This window comes from Vulpes lagopus, chromosome 6 (genome assembly GCF_018345385.1).
Source record: "Vulpes lagopus strain Blue_001 chromosome 6, ASM1834538v1, whole genome shotgun sequence".
NCBI classification, from domain to species: Eukaryota; Metazoa; Chordata; class Mammalia; order Carnivora; family Canidae; genus Vulpes; species Vulpes lagopus.
The window spans coordinates 26940417-26962616 of NC_054829.1; the positions used below are offsets into that span (position 1 = coordinate 26940417).

General features: G+C 38.1%; 1 protein-coding gene across 1 annotated transcript in view; it reads right to left on the reverse strand.

Annotated features, from left to right (window-relative positions):
- RBM25 (RNA binding motif protein 25) overlaps positions 1-22200 on the reverse strand; it is a 55113-nt gene that overhangs the window by 8534 nt on the left and 24379 nt on the right. Inside the window, exons 6-15 of the mRNA XM_041758802.1 lie at positions 20612-20772; positions 12570-12755; positions 10949-11002; positions 10627-10710; positions 6825-7111; positions 4214-4436; positions 3801-3890; positions 3135-3208; positions 1276-1426; positions 118-442 (exon numbers count right to left, since the gene is read on the reverse strand). Coding sequence (XP_041614736.1) covers positions 118-442; positions 1276-1426; positions 3135-3208; positions 3801-3890; positions 4214-4436; positions 6825-7111; positions 10627-10710; positions 10949-11002; positions 12570-12755; positions 20612-20772 — 1635 coding nt within the window. The remainder of the gene's footprint in view (positions 1-117; positions 443-1275; positions 1427-3134; positions 3209-3800; positions 3891-4213; positions 4437-6824; positions 7112-10626; positions 10711-10948; positions 11003-12569; positions 12756-20611; positions 20773-22200) is intronic.

Consider the following 22200-nt stretch of genomic DNA (forward strand, 5'->3'; position numbering starts at 1 on the left):
ATTTTTCTATCTACCTACCAAGCAGCACATTAAGTATTTTTTCCTTAAGGCAAAATCTAAGTATATATTGGGTGGGGGTGGAAGGATAAAGGAAAGAAGGAGAAAATGCTAACGTACCCAGTTTAAGACTTAGTCCTATTTTTGGCCTATGCTCCTCAGGTTGCTGTTGATCTGGTGAATTTTCATGAGGAATGATAATACCACATGGAGACTCATCCCCAGGAGTGTTGGGGGTTGCATTGCCACTGGCAGAGGAAACAGATGGGGCAGAACTGATGGGCCTCAGAGTTGGTTTAAGACAGGGCTTTTGCTCTGGCTCTTCTTCCTCTTCCATGGGTTCCTCTCGCTTTTCTTCTTTTTCTTGCTTTTCTTCTTCTTCTTCCTCTGATTCGGGTTCTTGCTTTATTTGTGGTTGTCTACGCCTTTCAGCCTCCTGTTCCATCTAAAATCAAAAATTAATGTGACTAACAGGCCATAACAACATCCAACTCAACCAGCTGTTTTACATTATCTTTCAGAAAAATCTGTATTTTTCACTAGGAATAATGAAACACTGCCTCCTTCTATAATCGGAAAGTCTGTAGAATATATTATGTACACTGAAAATGCTATTTTCTTGTATTCTTAATATTTACATATAAAACTATACTCTTCAGATATAACAACTGCAAATACATAACAGGTGGCTTATTTAAAAGGAAAAGGTATGTTTTTATATTTTTATTGAAGAAATTATAACCAAGTTTTATTTTATTTTTAAAGATTCGTTTGAGGGCTGCCTGGGTAGCTCAGCAGTTGGGCGTCTGCCTTCGCTCGGCTCAGGGCATGATCCCAGGTCTGGGGAGAGTCCCACATTGGTCTCCCTGCGAGGAGCCTGCTTCTCTATGTCTCTGCCTCTATGTGTCTTTCATGAATAAATAAAATCTTTTTCTTTTTAAAATTTTTTTAGGTAACAGAAAGACTCAGGGTGGCAGCAAGAGAAGGAACTCAAACTCCAAAAGTCATGAAATATCAGAGTACATTATAGGAAGGACAGGTTTCTTTTTTTTTTTTTTTTTTAAGGACAGGTTTCTTGAAAAGTTTTTATTAGATGACAGTCATTTAACTTACGTTAATATTTCACAGACATAAATAAGACGTGGGACAAATCAACTAATACAGATGATTTACATAATAAAATAAAATACTAATATCCTCCACCCAAACAGCAAGATACATGGAGCATAAACTGCATTTCCCTTATGAGAAAATGTTGTGGATATTACAGTAACTCACCCTCTGGAGCTCTGCATCTGGATCTGGGTGCCCTTCAGCCAGAAGGCGCTGCCGGATTTCCTCTAGCTCTTCTTTCTCTCTCTTCCTATCCCGTTCATCTGCTTCCATTTCCTTTTCCCTATCACGCAACCTTTTCTGAAGAGCGCTTCCTCTGCAAATGCAAATCATAATAGGCCTTGATACTAAGATCAACTATTATACCTAATGTCTCCAAAGGTACCTTCTTTAAATACTAAAAACTGCATGTTAAGAGAATGAAAAATGCCTTACTGCTCTGTATCTAGCAGAACACCCAAGACCATGTGCTCTCTACACATTGTTTAATAAGGAAGCATTGTCTTGTCATTTATCACAATGCTTCATTCTCAAGTCATTCTAAATAAGTGTCTAAAACAAGGAGAAAAGTAATTATCAGATGAAAGAAGGCTCTCATTTTGTACTCATTTCACACAGAAAGCCCAACATACAATTTGTGTTTTCTTGGGTGCCAAGTTGTAAAAAATTACAAGGAGTAGTAATACCATGAAGAACGGTCTTCTATCTTCAATTCTTTCCCTTATACAAAGTCCTTAAAGCAGCGCAGAATCAACAGAAAGCAGAGATTCTCTCTAGCTAGCAGTATATCACATCTCAGAATTCTGAAATTATATACTGCTACTAACTTTATGATTGAATAATTTTGCTGACTTTTTTTTTTTTTAATTTTCTATAAAATCAAATCCTCGGTGTGCTTTTGAAGTTGCTAACTCTAATGTTTTAATTATGTGACGTACAGTGTACTAAAATTATATTAAATGCCTTCACTACATTCCCTGGATCATGTCAGACACATGAAATTAAAAAGAAAAAACAGGGCAGCCCCGGTGGCTCAGCGGTTTAGCGCTGCCTTCAGCCTAGGGCGTCATCCTGGAGACCCAGGATCGAGTCCCACGTCAGGGTACCTGCATGGAGCCTGTTTCTCCCTCTGCCTCTGTCTCTGCCTCTCTCTCTCCCTCTCTCTGTGTCTCTCATGAATAAATAAAATTTTAAAAAAATAATAAAAAAAAAGAAAAAGAAAAATATTGTCTATATGCTCAGAGAAATTAGTTTTGTTTTGTTTTTTTTTTGTTTTTTTTTTTTAATTTTTATTTATTTATGATAGTCACAGAGAGATAGAGAGAGAGGCAGAGACACAGGCAGAGGGAGAAGCAGGCTCCATGCACCGGGAGCCTGACGTGGGATTCGATCCCGGGTCTCCAGGATCGCGCCCCGGGCCAAAGGCAGGCGCCAAACCGCTGCGCCACCCAGGGATCCCGAAATTATAGTTTTGAATACAGAAAGAATAGGGCCAACAACTTTACCATATTCCTACAGTGCTAGAATGAGTAGTTTAAAAATGCCATGGGAACAAAGACATGAGGGAAGGCAGGCTTTACAACCCTCACTTCAGGGCAGCCCAGGTGGCTTAGCGGTTTAGCGCCACCTTCAGCCCAGGGTGTGATCTTGGAGACCCAGGATCCAGTTCTGCATCGGGCTCCCTGCATGGAGCCTGCTTCTCTCCCTCTCCCTGTGTCTCTCCCTCTCTGTCATGAATAAATAAATAAAATCTTCTAAAAAGAAAATTACACCTATATAAAACACATGAAAAAAAAATCAATCCGTTTTAATACTATTGTATGGACCAACACCGCACAGAAGACAGAATATTGATCACTTTCCAACAATTCTCCCCCACACTCCCAAAAATAGCATAACAAACATGGAGGTGATTACAAGGTAGAATATGAAGATTTTCTTTCTTATTACACTGAACTCACACCCTCTGGTAAGAAAAATACAGCTAATAGAAGTATGAGCTCATAAACCAAGGCTTCTTTTACCTGTAATATTTGGGATCATCTCTATCATCATCATAATCTTCTAAGAATTCTTTTAGTCTTTTAGCTTCTTTTGCCTTTGAGAAAATGAAAGACAAAGTGTGCAAAATTAACATAAAAATCATGTAGTCTATCTCCTTTCTTGGCAACAGTTTTCTTATCCATACCACTTGAACTTTGTAATTATCATGTACTGAGTATATTAAATTTAAGTAGCATTAGATATCCTTTTTTTATCTTCTAATTTTAAAACAAGTCAGATTTAGGACTGCTCTACACACACAAAAAAAAACCCCACATTGTATTTCTTCTCTGGATATATCAAAGAACAGTAAGGATTTTGGTAGACTGGAATTTTCTGAAGATTACATGAAATATATAAAAATTAAATTATCTAGGGAGGCCTGGGTGGCTTAGCTAGCTGGTGTCCTGACTTTCGGCTTGCTTTCGGCTCAGGTGATCTCAGAGTCATGAGATCAAACCTCACTGGGCACGGACCTTGCTTGAGATTCTCTCTTCTTCCTTTGCTCCTCTCTCCCTCAAATTAAATGTCTATAATACTAAGAGTTCATACATTTTAAATATAATGTTACTTTTAACTAGTCAATGGACAAGAATTTGATCAGATTTTTATCTGAAAAATCACTTATCTGTAACCTAGAATATTACCATTTCTCTTCTTCTTTCTTCTTCTCTTTCAGCCTCTTTCTCATATTCCCGGGTTTTCTTCCGTTCTCTAATTTCCCAATTCTTAAGGCGCTAAAAAAGTAATTATCAAAGCTTTACAAATGCATGCAAAGGGCTCTAAAATTTTTGACTAACCTACTGAGTAGCAAGCTTTAAGAATAAAAGTGCTTCTCAGGGCATCTCGGGGCTCAGTCAGTTAAATGCTGGACTGTTAGTTTTGGCTTGGGTTATGATCTCAGGGTTGTGAGACTGAGCCCTGAATGTCAGGCACCATGTTCAGTATGGAGTCTGCTGAGATTCTCTTTCTCTCCTTCCCACTCTGCACACGTGGGTGCGTGCTCTCTCTCTCAGATAAATAAAATTTAAAAAAGAGTAAAATCATTTCCTCAATTTACCTCTTGGTAAGCAGCTTCTTTCTCTCGGAGTTTTCTTTCAAGTTTTCTTCGTTCATAAGCATCTTCTTCATCCTCTTCTCGGTCCCGCTTCTTGTCTTTCTCTCTCTCTCGTTCCCGTTCCCTTTCTCGCTCTCGCTCTCTCTCTCGTTCTCTTTCTCGTTCTCGTTCTCTCTCTCTCTCTCTTTCTCTCTCCCGTTCCCTTTCACGATCTCTGCTCTTTTCTCTATATAAACAAAAAGATTTTAAAAGTTCATCAGACTGTTTTCCTTTAAAAACCAAGGGAGAGGGGATCTCTGGGTGGCTCAGCGGTTTAGCGCCTGCCTTTGGCCCAGGGCACGATCCTGGAGACCCGGGATCGAATCCCACATCAGGCTCCCGGTGCATGGAGCCTGCTTCTCCCTCCGCCTGTGTCTCTGCCTCTCTCTCTCTCTCTGTGACTATCATAAATAAATAAAAAATTTAAAAAAAAAAAAAAAAAAAAAAAAAACCAAGGGAGAGGGGATCTCTGGGTGGCTCAGCGGTTTAGCGCCTGCCTTTGGCCCAGGGCACGATCCTGAAGTCCCGGGATCAAGTCCCGCGTCGGGCTCCCGGCATGGAGCCTGCTTCTCCCTCCTCCTCTGTCTCTGCCTCTCTCTGCCTCCCTCTCTCTCTCTCTCTCTCTCATAAATAAATAAATCTTTAAAAAAAATAAAAAATAAAAATAAAAACCAAGGGAGGACAGCCCAGGTGGCTCAGCGGTTTGGCACCACCTTCAGTCCAGGGTGTGATCCTGGAAACCCGGGATCGAGTCCCACACGTCAGGCTCCCTACATGGAGCCTGCTTCTCCCTCTGCCTGTGTCTCTGCCTCTCTCTCTGTCTCTGTGTCTCTCATGAATAAATAAAATCTTTAAAAAGGGGGGAGGGGGAGTAAAGGGGATCCCTGGGTGGCTCAGCAGTTTGGCGCCTGCCTTCAGCCCAGGACATAATCCTGGAGTCCTGGGATCAGGTCCCACATCAGGCTCCCTGCATGGAGCCTGCTTCTCCCTCTGCCTGTGTCTCTGCCTCTCTCTCTGTCTCTCTCATGGGTAGATAGATGGAATCTTTAAAAACAAAAAGGGGGGGGGGGGAGGGCACCTGGGTGACTCAGCGATTGAGCATCTGCCTTCAGCTCAAGTCATGATCCCAGGGTCCTAGAATCAAGTCTTGCATCAGGCTCTCCAGAGGGAGCCTGCTTCTCCCTCTCCCTATGTCTCTGTCTGTGTATCTCTCATGAATAAATAAAATCTTCCAAAAAATTTTTTAAAAAGAAAAAAAAACAGAAGGGAAAGGAGAGTAACATATATTACAAAATAATACACAAACTCACAGGCCAGAATTTACCATTTGATTTCTGCAGAACTGTAAACTCCACTATATTTTCCAGGATGACCCAAATATAATTCTAGTCCCAAATTCTGAACTGCACTCTAAATTCAATGTTAATGCTTGTTGGTATCTCGGAAAACAAACAAACCTGGATAGAAGAAATATGAGGGACTAATAAACATGTTAAAAGACAGCCTACTTCACTAGTCATCAAGGAATAAAAGGTGTTGGTAAAAGTATGGAGAAAAGAGCATTTTGGTATGTTGCATGGATAAATTAGAACTATACTGACCGGCAAAGTTCTAAATATTTAATTCAGACTACTAAAACCAAACTGCAGAATACATGTAGCATGCCATGAATCTAATCAAATACAGACATATTTATTTGTATGTATATAAAATATACTATTTATGGATTAATATCTGTAGTATAAGTATACATACATACTTTTGACATTTATACATTCAATTAGTTGTATACATGGCAAGTTCTGAATAATTGTTACTCAAGAGGATAATGATTATTTCAGAAGCAGAAGGAAGGGAAGGATTGATTAGTTAATTCATTAATTAAACCAGTAAAGATTAACGACAATGGATTTCTAGTTCCAACAACTGGTGGACTAAAAATGGACCTTCCTTCAGCTACAATCAGGTAAAAATTTGCAACACAGAAATGTATTTATCTGAAAACCAGCTTGGGGAAAAAAGGTGAGCTTTTCTTCTTTCCCCACTTCCTTTATTCATTTTTGCTTTACTTATTACTAAAGAATTTGAGATGATTCATCAAACATTCAATATAATTAAGGAAAAAAAAAAAAAAAAAACAAGGTAAAATTACTAGGAGTCCTAAATTGAGAGCTAGGAGGTGAGTTGTGGCCAATCAGTAGGCTATAAGACCAAGTAAAGACCATGAGCTAAACGCAGTGGCGCTAGAGAGGATTTCCAAGGATGCAGGCCATCTTGGTGGGTAAATAGTAAAGATGCCCACCAACTCAGGAAGACAAGAGGGAATCATGTCTCCTAAACACTAGGTGGACAGTAGTTGTGCTCTGGGTCTGTGTATAAACTAGCTTCAAACAGATATTAACCCTGAAGTTGAGAACTGAGAGTTGAGCCAATGTTTACATGTATGAGACAGCAAATCAGGCATGCTCTACGGCTTAAGTTGTTCTTTTAGCACACAAATATAAATGGTGTGGAGAGTGCCAACCTGCAGTTCTACCAAAGTGATCAGCACACAGTAACTTCCACCAAGACTTACCTTGATCGACTCCGATCCTTATTCCGATCTGAGCTCCTTTCCCGGTCCCGGTCCCGGTCTCTCTCTCGGTCCCGGTCACGGTCTCTTTCTTTGGTCCGGTCACGATCCCTATCCCGTTCTCGTTCCCGCTCCCGTTCCTTCTCTTTTTCTCGTTCACGTTCTCTTTCCCTTTCTCGTTCCCGTTCTCGCCTTTCTCGTTCCCTTTCACGCTCCCTCTCTCTTTCTCTCCGTTCTTTCTCAATTTCCTGTCTTTCTTTCTCCTTTTTGCCTTTCTCTTCTTCCAGTTTCTAGAAACCAATAAAAGTGCTTTTAGAGTTAATTCTGTAGCCCCAGTATTCAGATATTTCCCGGCGCAATGCCCAATACGGGGAACAAAAACAACCAAACCACTGGTACTTTAATATTAAGTACTTGTGGTTTTACTTGACAAATTAAACTGAAGCAATCACAAGACTAAATAGATTGCGTGCAAACCCATATACTCTACACAGACCAGGAATCTCCAATCTTGGATGCTGGGAGATTGTGTCAAGTGTGGCTGGTCACTCAATGATTACGCAATAACTAAAGGACATGAGCAATGTGGTGATTAGTAATAATTTCTAGAAATACAATCACTTGGCTAAAATGTAATTCCCCTCATTATGAATTTCTGTAAATCAGTGTGATTACTGATTTACTACTGATACTAAATGTAACCCCAGACTTCCCATTACCTCCTGGTTATTTACTACTTGAACATTTTAAAGGGGATGTGGGAGTGTAGAGTCGGGTCACTGCAATACAACTACAAAAATCTTCTACCCTCTGGTTTGCCCACCCTCCAAAAGGTAAGCTGAATTCAGCCAACATTTGCCCTATTATCTAAATGGAAACATTTACTCCCACCATTACAAGATGGACAGTCAACCAAATACAAAAAGTTTGAAATCACTCACTTCAAGCAAAAATGTACATAACAGTAATATTCTCATTTCACTTAATTTTAAAAGCAACATATTTATGCCCATTATGCCTATAAGACAATAAAAATATATCAACAGTGATAAATTCATCCTTGGAAGGAATGATTGCATATGAACTTACAGATGCTGTGCTAGGACATGGATCGCCAACACTGGATTAACCTTGCCTACAAGCTATGTTTCTGGGAGGAAGAGCAAGTACATGGTTCACAAATAAACCAAATAACAAAGTCAGACCAAGTTTGTACCCTGACAAGATTACCAGTGTACCACACGGTTTCTACACAAACTCAGGAAAAAAAAAACAAAAACAAAAACAAAAAAAAAACAAAAAACAAAAAAAACAAAAAACAAAACCAAAAAAACAAAACCAAAAAAAAAGCCCAAACAGGAAAAACAAAACAAAAACAAAATACATTTATCCCTTTGGTTCCATGTTTAGTGTCACCAAAATGAAATTTAAACTGCAACAATAAAATGTGCATTTTTTTTGTCTTTTCTCAGTCATGTAAAGCATTTAAAACAACTTTAAAAAGCATTCTTACCTGTTATACTTTTTCTCTTGCTCATGGATCAGAGAACTGATAGAGGATTATGAAAGAAAAGCTAATGCATGAGAAATCAATATATTCAGCTGCTGTGCCAGTCTATATCAAAGGAGAATGTAGGCAAAGCCAATACTGAATACACTGAGGTTACAAAGAAAAGAGAAAAGAAATGATAGCAAGAGGACAGAAAGTGAAAGCTTTTTAAAGGGGCAAATTCTACTTTCTGAAACAGTTCTAATGGACTATAAAAATTTGTATTGTAAATGAGGCTAGACTACATAAAACTTACCTCAGTGTCATACACTTATAAAGAAATATTTATTTCTGAGATAACAGATACTTACAGATTTATTTTAGCAGTTCCAATAATTTGTAGAATTTAACATTTTACTTTTGCTTATTCATTGTACTATTTATTTCTTAGTAGTGTATACTTCCACTTATGTAAATAATAATTTGTTTCAGAACTCATTTCAAAAGTTTTGTTCTAAGTAAATGAACAAGTGAGTGAATCTGGTCCACTAAATGCATTTCTAGAAGACTATGTATGCGTTAAGTAGATGCACACATATGTACATATATATATTTTTAGATAAAGACTAGAGAAAGAGAAAATGAAGTGAGTCTAAAAAGATTTATGAAAATAATGAAATAATGAAGAGGAAAGGACAGGAAAAAAAAAATCATAAATCTTACCTTATTCTCTCTTCAGACTCGTCCGTGCTGTAAATGGACGCCCCCTGCCACGCTGATACCCTGACAGTCCGTGGTTATTTAATAAACTCATACCAAAACATGCAAAGGTTCACTGAGCTCATTTTTTGTTACTGGAGTTTCAAATGTTCCCTTTACCATACCACCCAACAAAAAGAACTGTTTTTCATCTTTTTAAAGTACATTTTGGAAATTCAAAACATTTCCCCCCCATAGTGAAGTCTAAGGCAGTCAAATGCCTGACAGCTTCTCACACTCTGAAGCAAATATATATCTTTTGAATTAATTTTTTAAAAACACAATTTTCTTACCAAATACGTGACAGGGTTTAACAAATAACAACAAGGGGGTAAACCACACACACAACTGTATACCATTTTCAAGCTTACTCAGACCCTGAATTTGAGTACAGAACCTGACCAAAAATATTCCTCCAAAATGACTTCCCAAAGACTACCTTTTAAACTCAATTAATTTGGGAAAATTACATTTGTGCTTTTAGACATACTTAATTTCTGAAAAAGCACTGTGTATGTGAGCTAGGGCTGGGCATCTGGATAATAAGTGTTCAGCAGCACTGATTCAAAGGCATTGTCAACGTGGGATTTTGAAAGCAGTAAGAAAAAATAAGATTATATAAAAGAAAAAAAGAACACTTAACATTTCACTGAGTTAAAGATCACTCAGTCTTTACAGTAAGAACCAGTAACATCTTATTATCTCTAATGTCAAAATACATTTCATGCAGTGTTTCCATTTTACCGTCCATAAGCATCACCTTCAACACCAGCGAACATTCACAGATGCACTGTCATTGAGAGAAGCTTTCAATAGGCAAAACTCGTGAGTGGGATTTACTATGCATAAATACCCATTTCCAAGCCAGTTACCCCTTTGCATATTTTTCTGAGGGGGCATCCATAAATATAATAAAAAACAGAAGCTCATACTTACATCCTATTCCTTGTTACTTTCCAAGCTGAGAGTTTCATCTTGCATTAGTCACCATATGATCTCTATCATAATGGTGGGGGTCAATGAATAGATTAGCTTTATGGGAATTTACAGTTCTTCCATGCATCTAAAATTTGGTAAGTCTGGTAACCACTGACCTACTTTTTAAAATCTCCCCCTCTCAACTTAAATCTACACAAATATAAATCTTAAATTTTAATCTCAGCTCAAAAGAAAAGGTTTTCCTAAGATCAAGTTAAATAACTGCCCCCAGAAATACACTACAGTGTAGGTTATCCTGCTGCCCCACTGAATCTAATTTAAATCTGACCTTGATGTTTATGTTAAAATCTAAAAATAAAATTATCTTTTATTCATATTAAAGTGAGATGACTGCAGAGTAGTCAGTAACTGAAAAAACTAAGAACAGTATGTCCAGGACCACTTTAATATGGTATTGGTTCTTCTGTTTCTTTGTCCCTATCTAAATATTAATTAACCTATAAAAAGCATTTAAAATTATATTCTAATGTAAGGTTGATTTTTTTCTTTTTTTGTCTGTTTGCTTTGGGTTCTGTAAAAAGTCTAGATTGGTATCAAGTAAAAAAACAAGAATACTACCTTGTGTGTGTCTCTGAATTTGCTAATCTCTCGGGATATCAGATCTCTTTTGTCTTCTTCCATTTCTATGGCATTTATATCCTCCTAAAAAAAAGATGGGGGGGGACAGGAGAGAATGCATTAAAGATCAATCTACATCAACACAAAGACATTAAAATTAAAATTAGATATTCTGAACCATTTTACAAAAAAGATAGAAATAAATAAAACAACTTATATAGTAGCAAATCTAGTGATCTAATTAGTGAGAAATCAGATGAACAAAAATCACAAGTCTGGCCATTAGCATCAGTTATTGTCAATGCCTATAATATAAACGAACCTTAGTGATGAGTGGGTAAGGGATCAGTGGGGCCACTGGAAATCTGCGGAAAATCTGCGGAAAAATCCACAAAGATTAAAAAAAGAGCAAGAGTTTATATTATTCTGCACAACAATTTACTGTATGCTTATAGTGTAACCAATGAAAGATTTCTGTGACATTTTCTTGATTTCAAATTACTTAATAAAAAAGATTTCACTTACTCCCTTTAACAACCCTCCTGTCACCCACCACCTCCTTACCCTCCAACTCTCCCAGGCAATGGAATAAGGAAAGTCTCACACTAGCAGGGCTTTTTCCTTCATCCCCTAGAAACAATCATACCAATAACATTTACCCATAATTCCTGCCACTGAGTAGGATCTCTTTGATCCTCTGCTCCCAACCCAAACCAAACAAATATTCTAGTTATTTTCTCCTTTCTTATTAATGTTGGAGAGGAAGAATGACTCTCAAACCCCAATTATCCTATACCTGATAGACTACTAATTCCCATTCCCAACGACTGGCATTTCACTAGACAAGTTTTTATGACCACATGAGGAAAAGTAATAAGCCAAGCAATAAAAATGTATTTGGCCACAAAGCAAATTGAAGATGTCCTAATAAGACACTCAAATTCAAAATAAAATGAATCTTAACTACCCCTTGATATTAAAAACCACAGTCTATGTTTTACAGTACTTTTTCCAGGGCATATACAATCCATGAACACAATATACTTCCAATATTTTTAAAGAATATTCCCCACAATTTCTCTAAATTTATCCAAAAGAAATGACTGTAAAAAAAAAAAAAATTTTGTGCCACCTGGATGGCACAGTGGGTTAAGTATCCGACTCTTAGTTTCACCTCAGGTCATGATATCAGGGCTGTGAAATCAAGACCCTGGTCATACTCCAAGCTCAGTGTATAAAAACTGCATGAGATTTTCTCTCGCTCTCCCCTCCCCCTTCCACTCATACTCTCCCTCTCAAATAAATAAATCTTTCAAAAAAATGTTTTCTTCTTCTAACCTGGACTCCCTACTATTCAGTTAGCTTAGGCTGGCAAAGAGTGGTAAAAAATATAATACACTGGGGAGGAGTGTTTCATCTTGTCCTACTCTTTCACAGTCCTCCAGTGAGAGGTTCAACTGCATTAATGTCCACAGAGGGAAAGGAGATGCACTATGAAAGAAAAGGTGGTTAAGAATTAAAGAATGGGTAAAAATCTTCAGTGAAGGATTATCTGGTGTTCTGCTTGGAGCAGGAATAGAACAAGATCAGGAAGTAAGGCAAAATAAAGCCAGCCCCCTTGTAGTAAAACAAAAACAAAAACAAAAAACTCTGTTCCTTAATATCAGCATCTACTTCATCAGTAAAGGGTTTGTTCCTCAGGTAATATGAATCCACAGATAAACACAAGCACCCATGCCAGTGCACTTCAAACATCTGGAACAAACATTTTGGTGAAAAAAATGAGTTACTTGGTAAAACATGGTCAAACTAGGCTTAACAGTACATTGTTATAAATTCTAGTCATTTTCCCCTACAAAGTTGCAATCCAATGAAAGCATAAGAGTGACACCATAAAAAGTAACCCATAGAAATGACTGTTGTCAGAAATCAGTAACACATACGTCCTCCTTCTTTTCCTTCTTCTTCTTCCTAGGGTGAGAGTCAGATTCTTGTGAGGGGGCATTAAGCTCACTGGAATATTCTCGTATTAAAACTTCAATGGCCCCTTTGATCATCTGATCTCTTCTCTTTGTTTCTTCATCCAAGGCTTCTTCATCATCATTAGTGACAGTTTCTGGCCTTGCATTCTTTAGACAAACAAACAAGTTCAGGGGAGTGAAGGGGGGGAAAAAAAATCAAAAAAATGAAAATCAATCTAAGATAAGTTAGTACACAAAACAAACATGTTTTCCCCCAAACAACTCCATAGTCCTATTAAGCAGTTTCGGTTTTGTTCTCAACTTCCACAAAACTAAACTTCATTTACTGATTTTTCTTATATATTGATTCTTTATCATTTTCTTTTCCCATTTTCCTTTAAGAGTTAATATTCTGACCCCCAACCAGTAACAGGGAGATTAAACTACGGTAACTAACATACAAGACATATCCACAAAGCTTTCAGTTTTTCAGTCTGTTTTCCTCAAATACTTCCATAAACTAATGATGTTTACTGAAAAAACCAACTCATAGTTGAATATTCAATTATGTGGGAAAAAAAGCAAAATACAATTGTGCGTACACTATAATAAGCACCATTTAAAATAAAGCATATGTAGCTTAAACAAATGAAAAAACACAATGCAGCTATATGCAAAAAAAAAAGCATTAAAAAAAAAAAAAACCAAGGCAAGCATCAGAGGCTGAAAAAATGGTACCTTTTTTTTTTTTTTTTTTAATTTTTATTTATTTATGATAGTCACAGAGAGAGAAAGAGAGGCAGAGACACAGGCGGAGGAAGAAGCAGGCTCCATGCACCGGGAGCCCGATGTGGGACTCGATCCCGGGTCTCCAGGATCGCGCCCTGGGCCAAAGGCAGGCGCCAAACCGCTGCGCCACCCAGGGATCCCGAAAAAAATGGTATCTTTTAGCCCTCTACTTTCTATAATGTTGGAATACACTTATAAAAACCATATACACTGAGGAACCAACTGTAAACACTGTACAAGTCTTTCTCCCACAAATCACATTTATATTACAAAAAATAAAAATGCAAAATTCAGTTTGGAATGCTTCTCACAAATAAATATCTGTAGGACTTTACTTTTTAAAGACTCAACTAATTCTATCATTGTGAAAAAAATTACTGACTTCTAATATACTACTATTCTTCTTCCTTTTATCTTAGATTTATTTTAAGGCCCCTGGTTAAGGAATTAATCCAGTTCAAACTACACAATTTAGAAAATGACCTCAAAACTCTGGATAATTTCGTTACTCTAAACCAGTCTTTTCGGGATCCCTGGGTGGCGCAGCGGTTTGGCGCCTGCCTTTGGCCCAGGGCGCGATCCTGGAGACCCGGGATCGAATCCCACATCAGGCTCCCGGTGCATGGAGCCTGCTTCTCCCTCCGCTGTGTCTCTGCCTCTCTCTCTCTCTCTGACTATCATAAATAAATAAAAATTAAAAAAAAAGAAAAAAATAAATAAACCAGTCTTTTCTTAAAACTGGAAAAGTATGACAAGCAGCAAGATAGAGATGTATACAAAAACTTTTGCTTTTTTTGTTTTGTTTTGTTTTTAATTTATTTATGATAGTCATCACAGAGAGAGAGAGAGAGAGAGAGAGAGGCAGGGACAAAGGCAGAGGGAGAAGCAGGCTCCATGCACCGGGAGCCCGACATGGGATTCGATCCCGAGGCTCCAGGATCGCGCCCTGGGCCAAAGGCAGGCGCCAAACCGCTGCGCCACCCATAGATCCCTACAAAAACTTTTGTAATTTAAAACTACACACACACATCTTAAAGTGTTTATCAATTACTTGGTAAACATATGCCATGTGCATTTTCAGATACAATTAAGAACAATGCTCTTCTCCATAAATACTAGGTCTTAGTCACAATACATATCACTATTCGAGGTATGTTTCATATCCTGTGGCTCCTGAATAGAACTTAGCAGTGACTTCGTATTTCATAATTTCACAATTCAGAAAGCTACCTCCAATGGATACTAATTCCTCAGGCATTTGTTTCTTAATTTTCTTTAATTAATATTTATTAATTAATATTTCTTTAATTAAAAACAATTTTCTTTTTAAAATAATCTTTACATCCAAATTGGGGCTCAAACTCACAATCTTGACATCAAGAGCTTCATACTCGGGATGCCTGAGTGGTTCAGTGGTTGAGCATCTGCCTTCGACTTGGGGCACGATCCCAGTCCTGGGATCGAGTCCCGCTTCAGGTTCCCTGTGAGAATCCTGCTTCTCCTTCTGCCTGTGTGTCTGCCTCTCCCTGTGTATCTCTCATGAATAAGTAAATAAAATCTTTAATTAAAAAAAAAAAAAAAAAGCTGCATACTCCACTGACTATAACCCAGCCAGGCACCTCTGGCTTGACAAATTCTTAAGGGCCTATTGTGTGCAAAATACTATATGCTAGATGGCAAAAATATTGGAAAACAATAACTTTGTCCCTAAGCATTTAACAAAAATGGCAAGCACTTCTGCTACAGACAGCTTTAGTCAAGTCATAACGTATGGTATTATAAAACTAACCACACTCTGAGTTCCTCACTTTCTCAAACCTGCCTTGTCATCCAAATTTTTTCAAGTAGATTAAACGCTGGGTGTGGAGCCCAAAGCAGGGCCTGAACTCTCATACCTGAGATAAAAAATCAGACACTGAGCTACCCAGGCACCCTTTTATCCAATCTTCTTCTGCCAACTTTTTACTTGGTATCTTCAATAAAGACAAGAAGTTTACCCATGGACTATAAATAACAGTTTTAAATTATTTACCAAAAACAATGTAAACTGTAAACGAGGTGATGTGTTTTTACCTTAAAATCAATAATATATGGCAATAAGGCCTTGGTGCAGTTTTCACTAAAATCCCTTCAGCAATACTCTGCTTCTCCACAGGTATTTATTTTATTTTATTTTATTTTATTTTATTTTATTTTATTTTATTTTATTTATTTATCTTATCTTAAAGATTCTATTTATTTATTCATGAGAGACACAAAGAGAGAGAGAGAAGCAGAGACACAGGCAGAGGGAGAAGCAGGCTCCATGCAGGGAGCCCTATGTGCGACTCAATCCCAGGACTTAATCCTGGGACTCCAGGATCACGCCCTGGGCTGAAGGCAGGCACCAAACCACTGAGCCACCCAGGGATCACCGTCTCCACAGGTTTGTTCGTTCGTTCGTTCATTCATTCATTCATTCATTCATTCCGCAGGTTTTAAATGAAAGAATTAATCTGCCATGGGATACCTTGGTGGCTCAGGGATTGAGCGTCTCGTCTCTGTTTTCGGTTCAGGGCATGATCCCAGAGTCCCGGGATTGAGTCCCTGCAGGGAGCCTGCTTCTCCCTCTGCCTATGTCTCTGGCTCTCTTTGTGAGTCTCTCATAAATTAATTAATTTAAAAAAATAATAATCTGCCAGTAACTTGCCACTGAAACTGTAGATCCTGAGACACACATGGGCCATTTCAACTCAAACCCTCAGCTACTGATACCTAAATTCTTTATTATGAAAATAGACTTTGAGAGTATGAAGTCTGTCTTTAGCATATCCCCTACATGCTGAATTCCTATCCATGAATCCTCTGTATCTCCATGCTTTCCTAGCATAAAGATAGAAGTGGGGTTATATATATATATATCTGAAGGCCTAGTCCTTTAAAAATACTCATAAGCCTCCCAATTCCCGACACCACCTCTTAAATCAAATTTAAGTATTAGTATATCTGGTCTTACCTAAATTAGAAATAAAGCATTTGGAATGAATGAATTCATAATTCCTTAGTATCTATTGCCCCTTGAGCTATAGAGAAAATGTACATTTTTAAAAGGAGAGGTTATCAGGGACGCCTGGGTGGCTCGGTGGTTGAGACGCTGCCTTCAGCTAAGGGCGAGATCCTGGAGTCCCAGGATCCAGTCCCACATCAGGCATGCAGTCTGCTTCTCCCTCTGCCTATATCTTTGCCTGCCTCTCTCTCTGTCTCTCATGAATAAATAAAATCTTACAAAATAAAAAAAAAAAGGAAAGGTTATTAGCCCATCTCTCTTCACCAAAAGAAAAAAAAAAAAAGGAAAGGTTATTAGCCCATCTCTCTTCTCTTTCTCTTTTGACAAAACCAAAAATAGTAAGATATATCACAGAAGGAAAAGTTTGTTTCTTTTTTAGTCAAAGAGAACTACACAACTACTTGTGTTCTGTCTTCCGGCTGGCAGTCATGAAAATGCCTGACTTGAGAACCACACGAGCTCCCCGATGTCTCATGCTCACATTATCCGAGGTCACTATTTTCTAGACTTCATCCAACAGTCAACAATCAAGAAAGAACAATACCCTCTCATATTTTATCTGAAAAAATTATGACAAATCTGGCATTTACTCTACAATAGTTATATTTGCTTAAGTTATTTGAAACAACTTTTTTTATCTGAGTTGCTTAACTTTTTCTTTATACCAATACTGTTGAGTAAAATGGACATTCCAAGAGACTATGCCATGTCTTCAAGTATCTCTGGGTACCATGACAAGTATACCCAGAAGTCACGCCTGTTAATGTTTTTTTTTTTTTTAAATTTTTTTTTTATTCATTTACGATAGTCACATAGAGAGAGAAGGAGAGGCAGAGACATAGGCAGAGGGAGAGGCAGGCTCCATGCACTGGGAGCCCGATGTGGGATTCGATCCCGGGTCTCCAGGATCGCGCCCTGGGCCAAAGGCAGGCGCTAAACCGCTGCGCCACCCAGGCATCCCTCTGTTAATGTTTTAAATTTTCATCTTCTCTGGGGATGCCTGGGTGGCTCAGTGGTTGAGCGTCTGCCTTCGGCTCAGGGCGTGATCCCAGGGTTCCGAGATTGAATCCTTTATCAGGTTCCCTGCACTGGAGCCTACTTCTCCTGACTCTGCCTCTCTGTCTCTCATGAAAAAATAAATAAAATCTTTTTTAAAAAATTCATCTTCTCTGAAGAAATAACTGTTCTGTTTTTACTGAAGGTAGCTCCAATTCCACTCTTCGCAATATAAACAGATTTAAGTTGTGGTTCCTCTCACTTACAGTGATTACAAATTAAATCAAAGCCGCAAAACTGTGCATTTCCTATTTACAAATATAATGAAGTCACTTACTTCATATGCAGAGTTCACTATTTGCAAATGCTACAAATTAAACCACTTTACCAGCCAATACACAGGGAAAAAAAGACTCCCAGGGAATTATGTAAAAACTGTGATGCCATTAATTCCATTCAGTTCCCTGCTTTATTTTATTTTAAGATTTTTAAATTTATTTATTCATGAGAGCGAGAAAGAGAGAGGGAGAGACGCAGAGACATAGGTAGAGAGAGAAGCAGGCTCCATCCAGGGAGCCCAATGTGGGACTTGATCCCGAGACTCCAGGATCACACCCTGGGCCGAAGGCATGTGCTCAATCGCTGAGCCACCCAGGCATCCCCAAGCTTTATTTTAATTAAGAATTCAGTTATCACTGTAAGGAAAATCTGAAAAATCTTATTTCAGACAGTTGGTTTTCTGATGTGACAAACAACACTGTTCATTTGAAATATAATTTATACTACAGAGTAACTGCATTTTATTATTTCTTTATATAGCCAGGTAAAAACAGTAAGATTACCAGGTGAGCAAGGTAACAGAAACTGTTGCTCAATAAAGGAACACTCCATTTTTGCTATGGGCAAGATACTGTCCTAGGTTCTATGCAGGTACAAGAGGAAGAGATAGTCTGTGAACTTATTGCTCTTTCTACCTTATAATGAGAGGCATGGAAATTAACAGAGTAAAGGGGTGTGAGAGACAGATACCAACAATTTATGGTGCAGACAGACCTAATAGCAGTAAAAAAAACCGGACACAGAGGTGGGAAGAGAGGAATCAATTCTGCCTGAGAGAAATAGAGGGTAGGATTGATGAAGGCTATATGAATCGAATAGCATTGTAATTAGAGCTATATGGACAAAATTGCATCAGGGAGCTTGGATGGGCAAGAAGGACATAAGATGTTTGGAAGGGATACATGATTGACTCATGGAGAACAGATGAGAGAAATCTACAGTAGACTGAACAAGCCCTTGAATGCCATGCTGTGAATATGGGCTTTACTGTTAAATTCAAAACCAGGGATGCCTGGGTGGCTCAGCAGCTGGGCATCTGCCTTCAGTTCAGGGCATGATCCCAGGATCCGGGATCGAGTCCCACACTGGGCTCCTTGCAGGAAGCCTGCTTCTCTCTCTGCCTATGTCTCTGACACACTCTCTCTCCGTGTCTCTCATGAATAAATAAAATCTTAAAAAAAAAAAAAGGAAAGAAATTCAAAACCATTAAGGATGTGTGAGCAGAGGATTGACAGAATTCTATTTGTTTAGAAACACAGGCAGTGCTAGAATAGTCAGATGAGAGGAAACAAAATGCAGAGAATCAGTTAAAATATTATTAAAAGTACAAGAAAATGCACAAGTGAAAAAAGCTATTTATAAAAACTTAGGGACGCCTGGGTAGCTCAGCTGTTGAGCATCTGCCTTCCACTCATGCATGATCCCAGAAGTTCCGGGACCAAGTCCCACATCAGGCTCCCTGTGAGGAGCCTGCCTCTTGGTCTCTCTGTGTCTCTCTTGAGTATATAAAATCTTAAAAAAATAATAAATCTATAGAATACTTAGAACTCAACCCTTTATTTATGAAAGGAAAACAAATTCACATATTCCAATTAAAAACTATATTCATCCATATAGAGAAAAATGGAAGGAAGAATATGCAACAAAAATGTCTACAGTGGCTCCTAATGGCAATGGGATTACAGATAGTACTCAATTTCTTTATAGTTTGCTTTACGAGTTTTTTACAAAGAATATACAACATTTTTGTAAAGGAGGGAGGGGTAATACCAAGAAAGCTATTTCTATTTTGAATGATAATGAAAGCCTGAAAAGGGCAAAAAGGGATTTTTTCATTTTTGTAGAGACAAGAAGGTAACCATGAACCTACTTTAAATCCATTCAAGTTTAAGTGCCAAAAGGAAATAGGAAACATACCCAGGTTTTAGCTACCTGTTTTGCTGAAAAGGAGTAATGTATGATAAATACATTACAAGACAACATATAAAAACTTTCTTTACTTTAGCTACACTTAATATGGCCACCAACCTGAAGAAAGTAACGAGGCTTATTTTCATTTATTTCAGAACCTGTGTACTTTTGGGGCACCTGGTTGGCTCAGTGGGTGAGAGTCTGCCTTTGGCTCGGGTCATGATCACACAGTCCTGGGATCAAGTCCTGCATCGGGCTCCCCGCAGGGAGCCTGCTTCCCCCTCTACCTGTCTCTGCTTCTCTCTCTCTCATGAATAAATAAATAAAATCTTTTAAAAAGGAATCTGTGGGTATTTGTTTTTTTTGTTTTTTTTTTTTAAAGTACATTCCACAACCAGCATGGAGCCTCAACACGGGGCTTTAACTCACAATTCTGAGCTCAAGACCTGAGTTGAGATCAAGAGTCTGGATGTTCAACTGACTAAGGCACCCAGGTGTCCAAGAACCTGTGTACTTCTAAAAGAGAGGACCAAAAAAAAAAAAAAAAAAAAGACACACAAAAAAAATAAATAAAACTAAAAGAGAGGACAACTCATTAAAAATGTGTAGTCTGAAATATTTTTTGCTTTATTTACAAAACTGCCTTAAATGAATTAGCTCTGTTTTGAATAGACTTATACCAGTGTTCTCCCTGGTAAGTTAACCTTGTCCAGCCTCTCTCACTACCTTCAACCCAACCTGGAACAAACAAATCAACAGTCATCCACCTACTATGGGGAGATAAAAGACTTAAAATAACTATAAACTATAAAAATACCCTCATACACTTTAGCCACAAGCACATATCATGATGATGATCTTGTGAAGCCCCATAGCAGATTCACTTGTAAGTATTTACACTGAAAGTGAAGTTGGCCTAGAAAAGGACACTATAAAAACATACCCCATTAGAAGCTTTCTTCTTTGCTTTCCACTCATCCAGTTGTGCCTTTGTCTTTGCGTCAACTTTAACAAGTAGCTTCTTTTCTCCTATCTGCAGGTCATGCAACAATCTGAGTGCACGGAGGGTAGACTCAGGTTCCTTATACTCACAGAAGCCAAAGGCTAGAAATGGATATAAAGAATTAGTGAAATATCAATTCAGCTGGGGGGGATGGGTAACTGAGTGACAAGCATTAAGGTGGGCATGTGATGTGATGAGCATTGAGTGTTATATGCAACTGAGGAATTACTGAAAACTCTATCTGAAATTAATAATGTACTATATATATATGCTAGAAATTGAATTTAAATTTAAAAAGTTGTGAACACAACTTGAAAAGTTGTGAAAACAATATTTATGGAAAATTAAAATCACTAGAGACCAAATGTTATAATACTAGGGTTATTCATGCTATCACTATCCCTATCACTCTTCCTTTCCTTCAATTACCCTTGATGATATTACTTTTAGCACCTTCAAACTACCAAAAAAAAAAAAGAGAACAAAAATGGGAAGGAAGGAAAAAATCTAATTGGGCAAATTGCTACTTATTGGAAATGCTGATAAAATATTTAGTAGAACCAGCAAGTCACTGAGTCTTTTCATTATTTCCTGAATTCATTCCATCCAGACTTCCTAACAGCTACAAAGAAGTGACAACAGGTTCCTTGAACCTATTACAAGCACTTAAAATCTTTTTAAGATTTTATTTATTTAGTCATGAAGGACAGAGAGAGAGACAGACAGACAGACACAGAGGCCGAGGGAGAAGCAGGCCCCATGCAGGGAGCCCGACATGGGACTCGATCCCAGGTCTCCAGGATCACACCCTGTGCTGAAGATGGCGCTAAACTGCTGAGCCACCCAGGTTGCCCATTTTTCCTTTTTTTTTTCATTTTCCTTTTTTTAAATAACAGCTGCTTCTCCTGTTTTTCCTGTTTTTGTTTTATAAATATTAATTTATTTATTTTAGAGACAGAGACAGAAAGATAGAGAGCGAGCGAGCATAGAATCTCAAGCAGACTCCCTGCTCAGCAAGGAGCCCAACATGGAAATCAAGTCAGACGCCTTACCGACGCAACCACCCAGGGACCCCAAAGCACTTTCCAATTCTGAGAAATTAAACTACAAAGGTACTGACCTATTATCTGAGTTATATGTTTGATTTTTTTGTTATCTGTTTAATTTTAATAACTAGTCACACCATTATTACTATGATTTAAATCAGGGATACTGGGATGCCTGGGTGGCTCAGCAGCTGAGCGTCTGCCTTCAGCTTGGGCTCAGGGCGGGCTCAGGGTGGGCTCAGGGCGGGCGGCGATCAAGTCCTGCATGGGCTCTCCGCAGGGAGCCTACTTCTCCCTCTGCCTATGTCTCTGGCTATCTCTCATGAATAAATAAATATTTTTTTAAAAAATCAGAGATATTAAGATATACATTTTAAAGGAGTAATCTAAAAATTCAAAATAAACGAATCCAAATGTGTATCCAAATACATATAGTTAAGGACACAACCACACAGAGAGAAACTATTCTGAGTGATTTTAAAA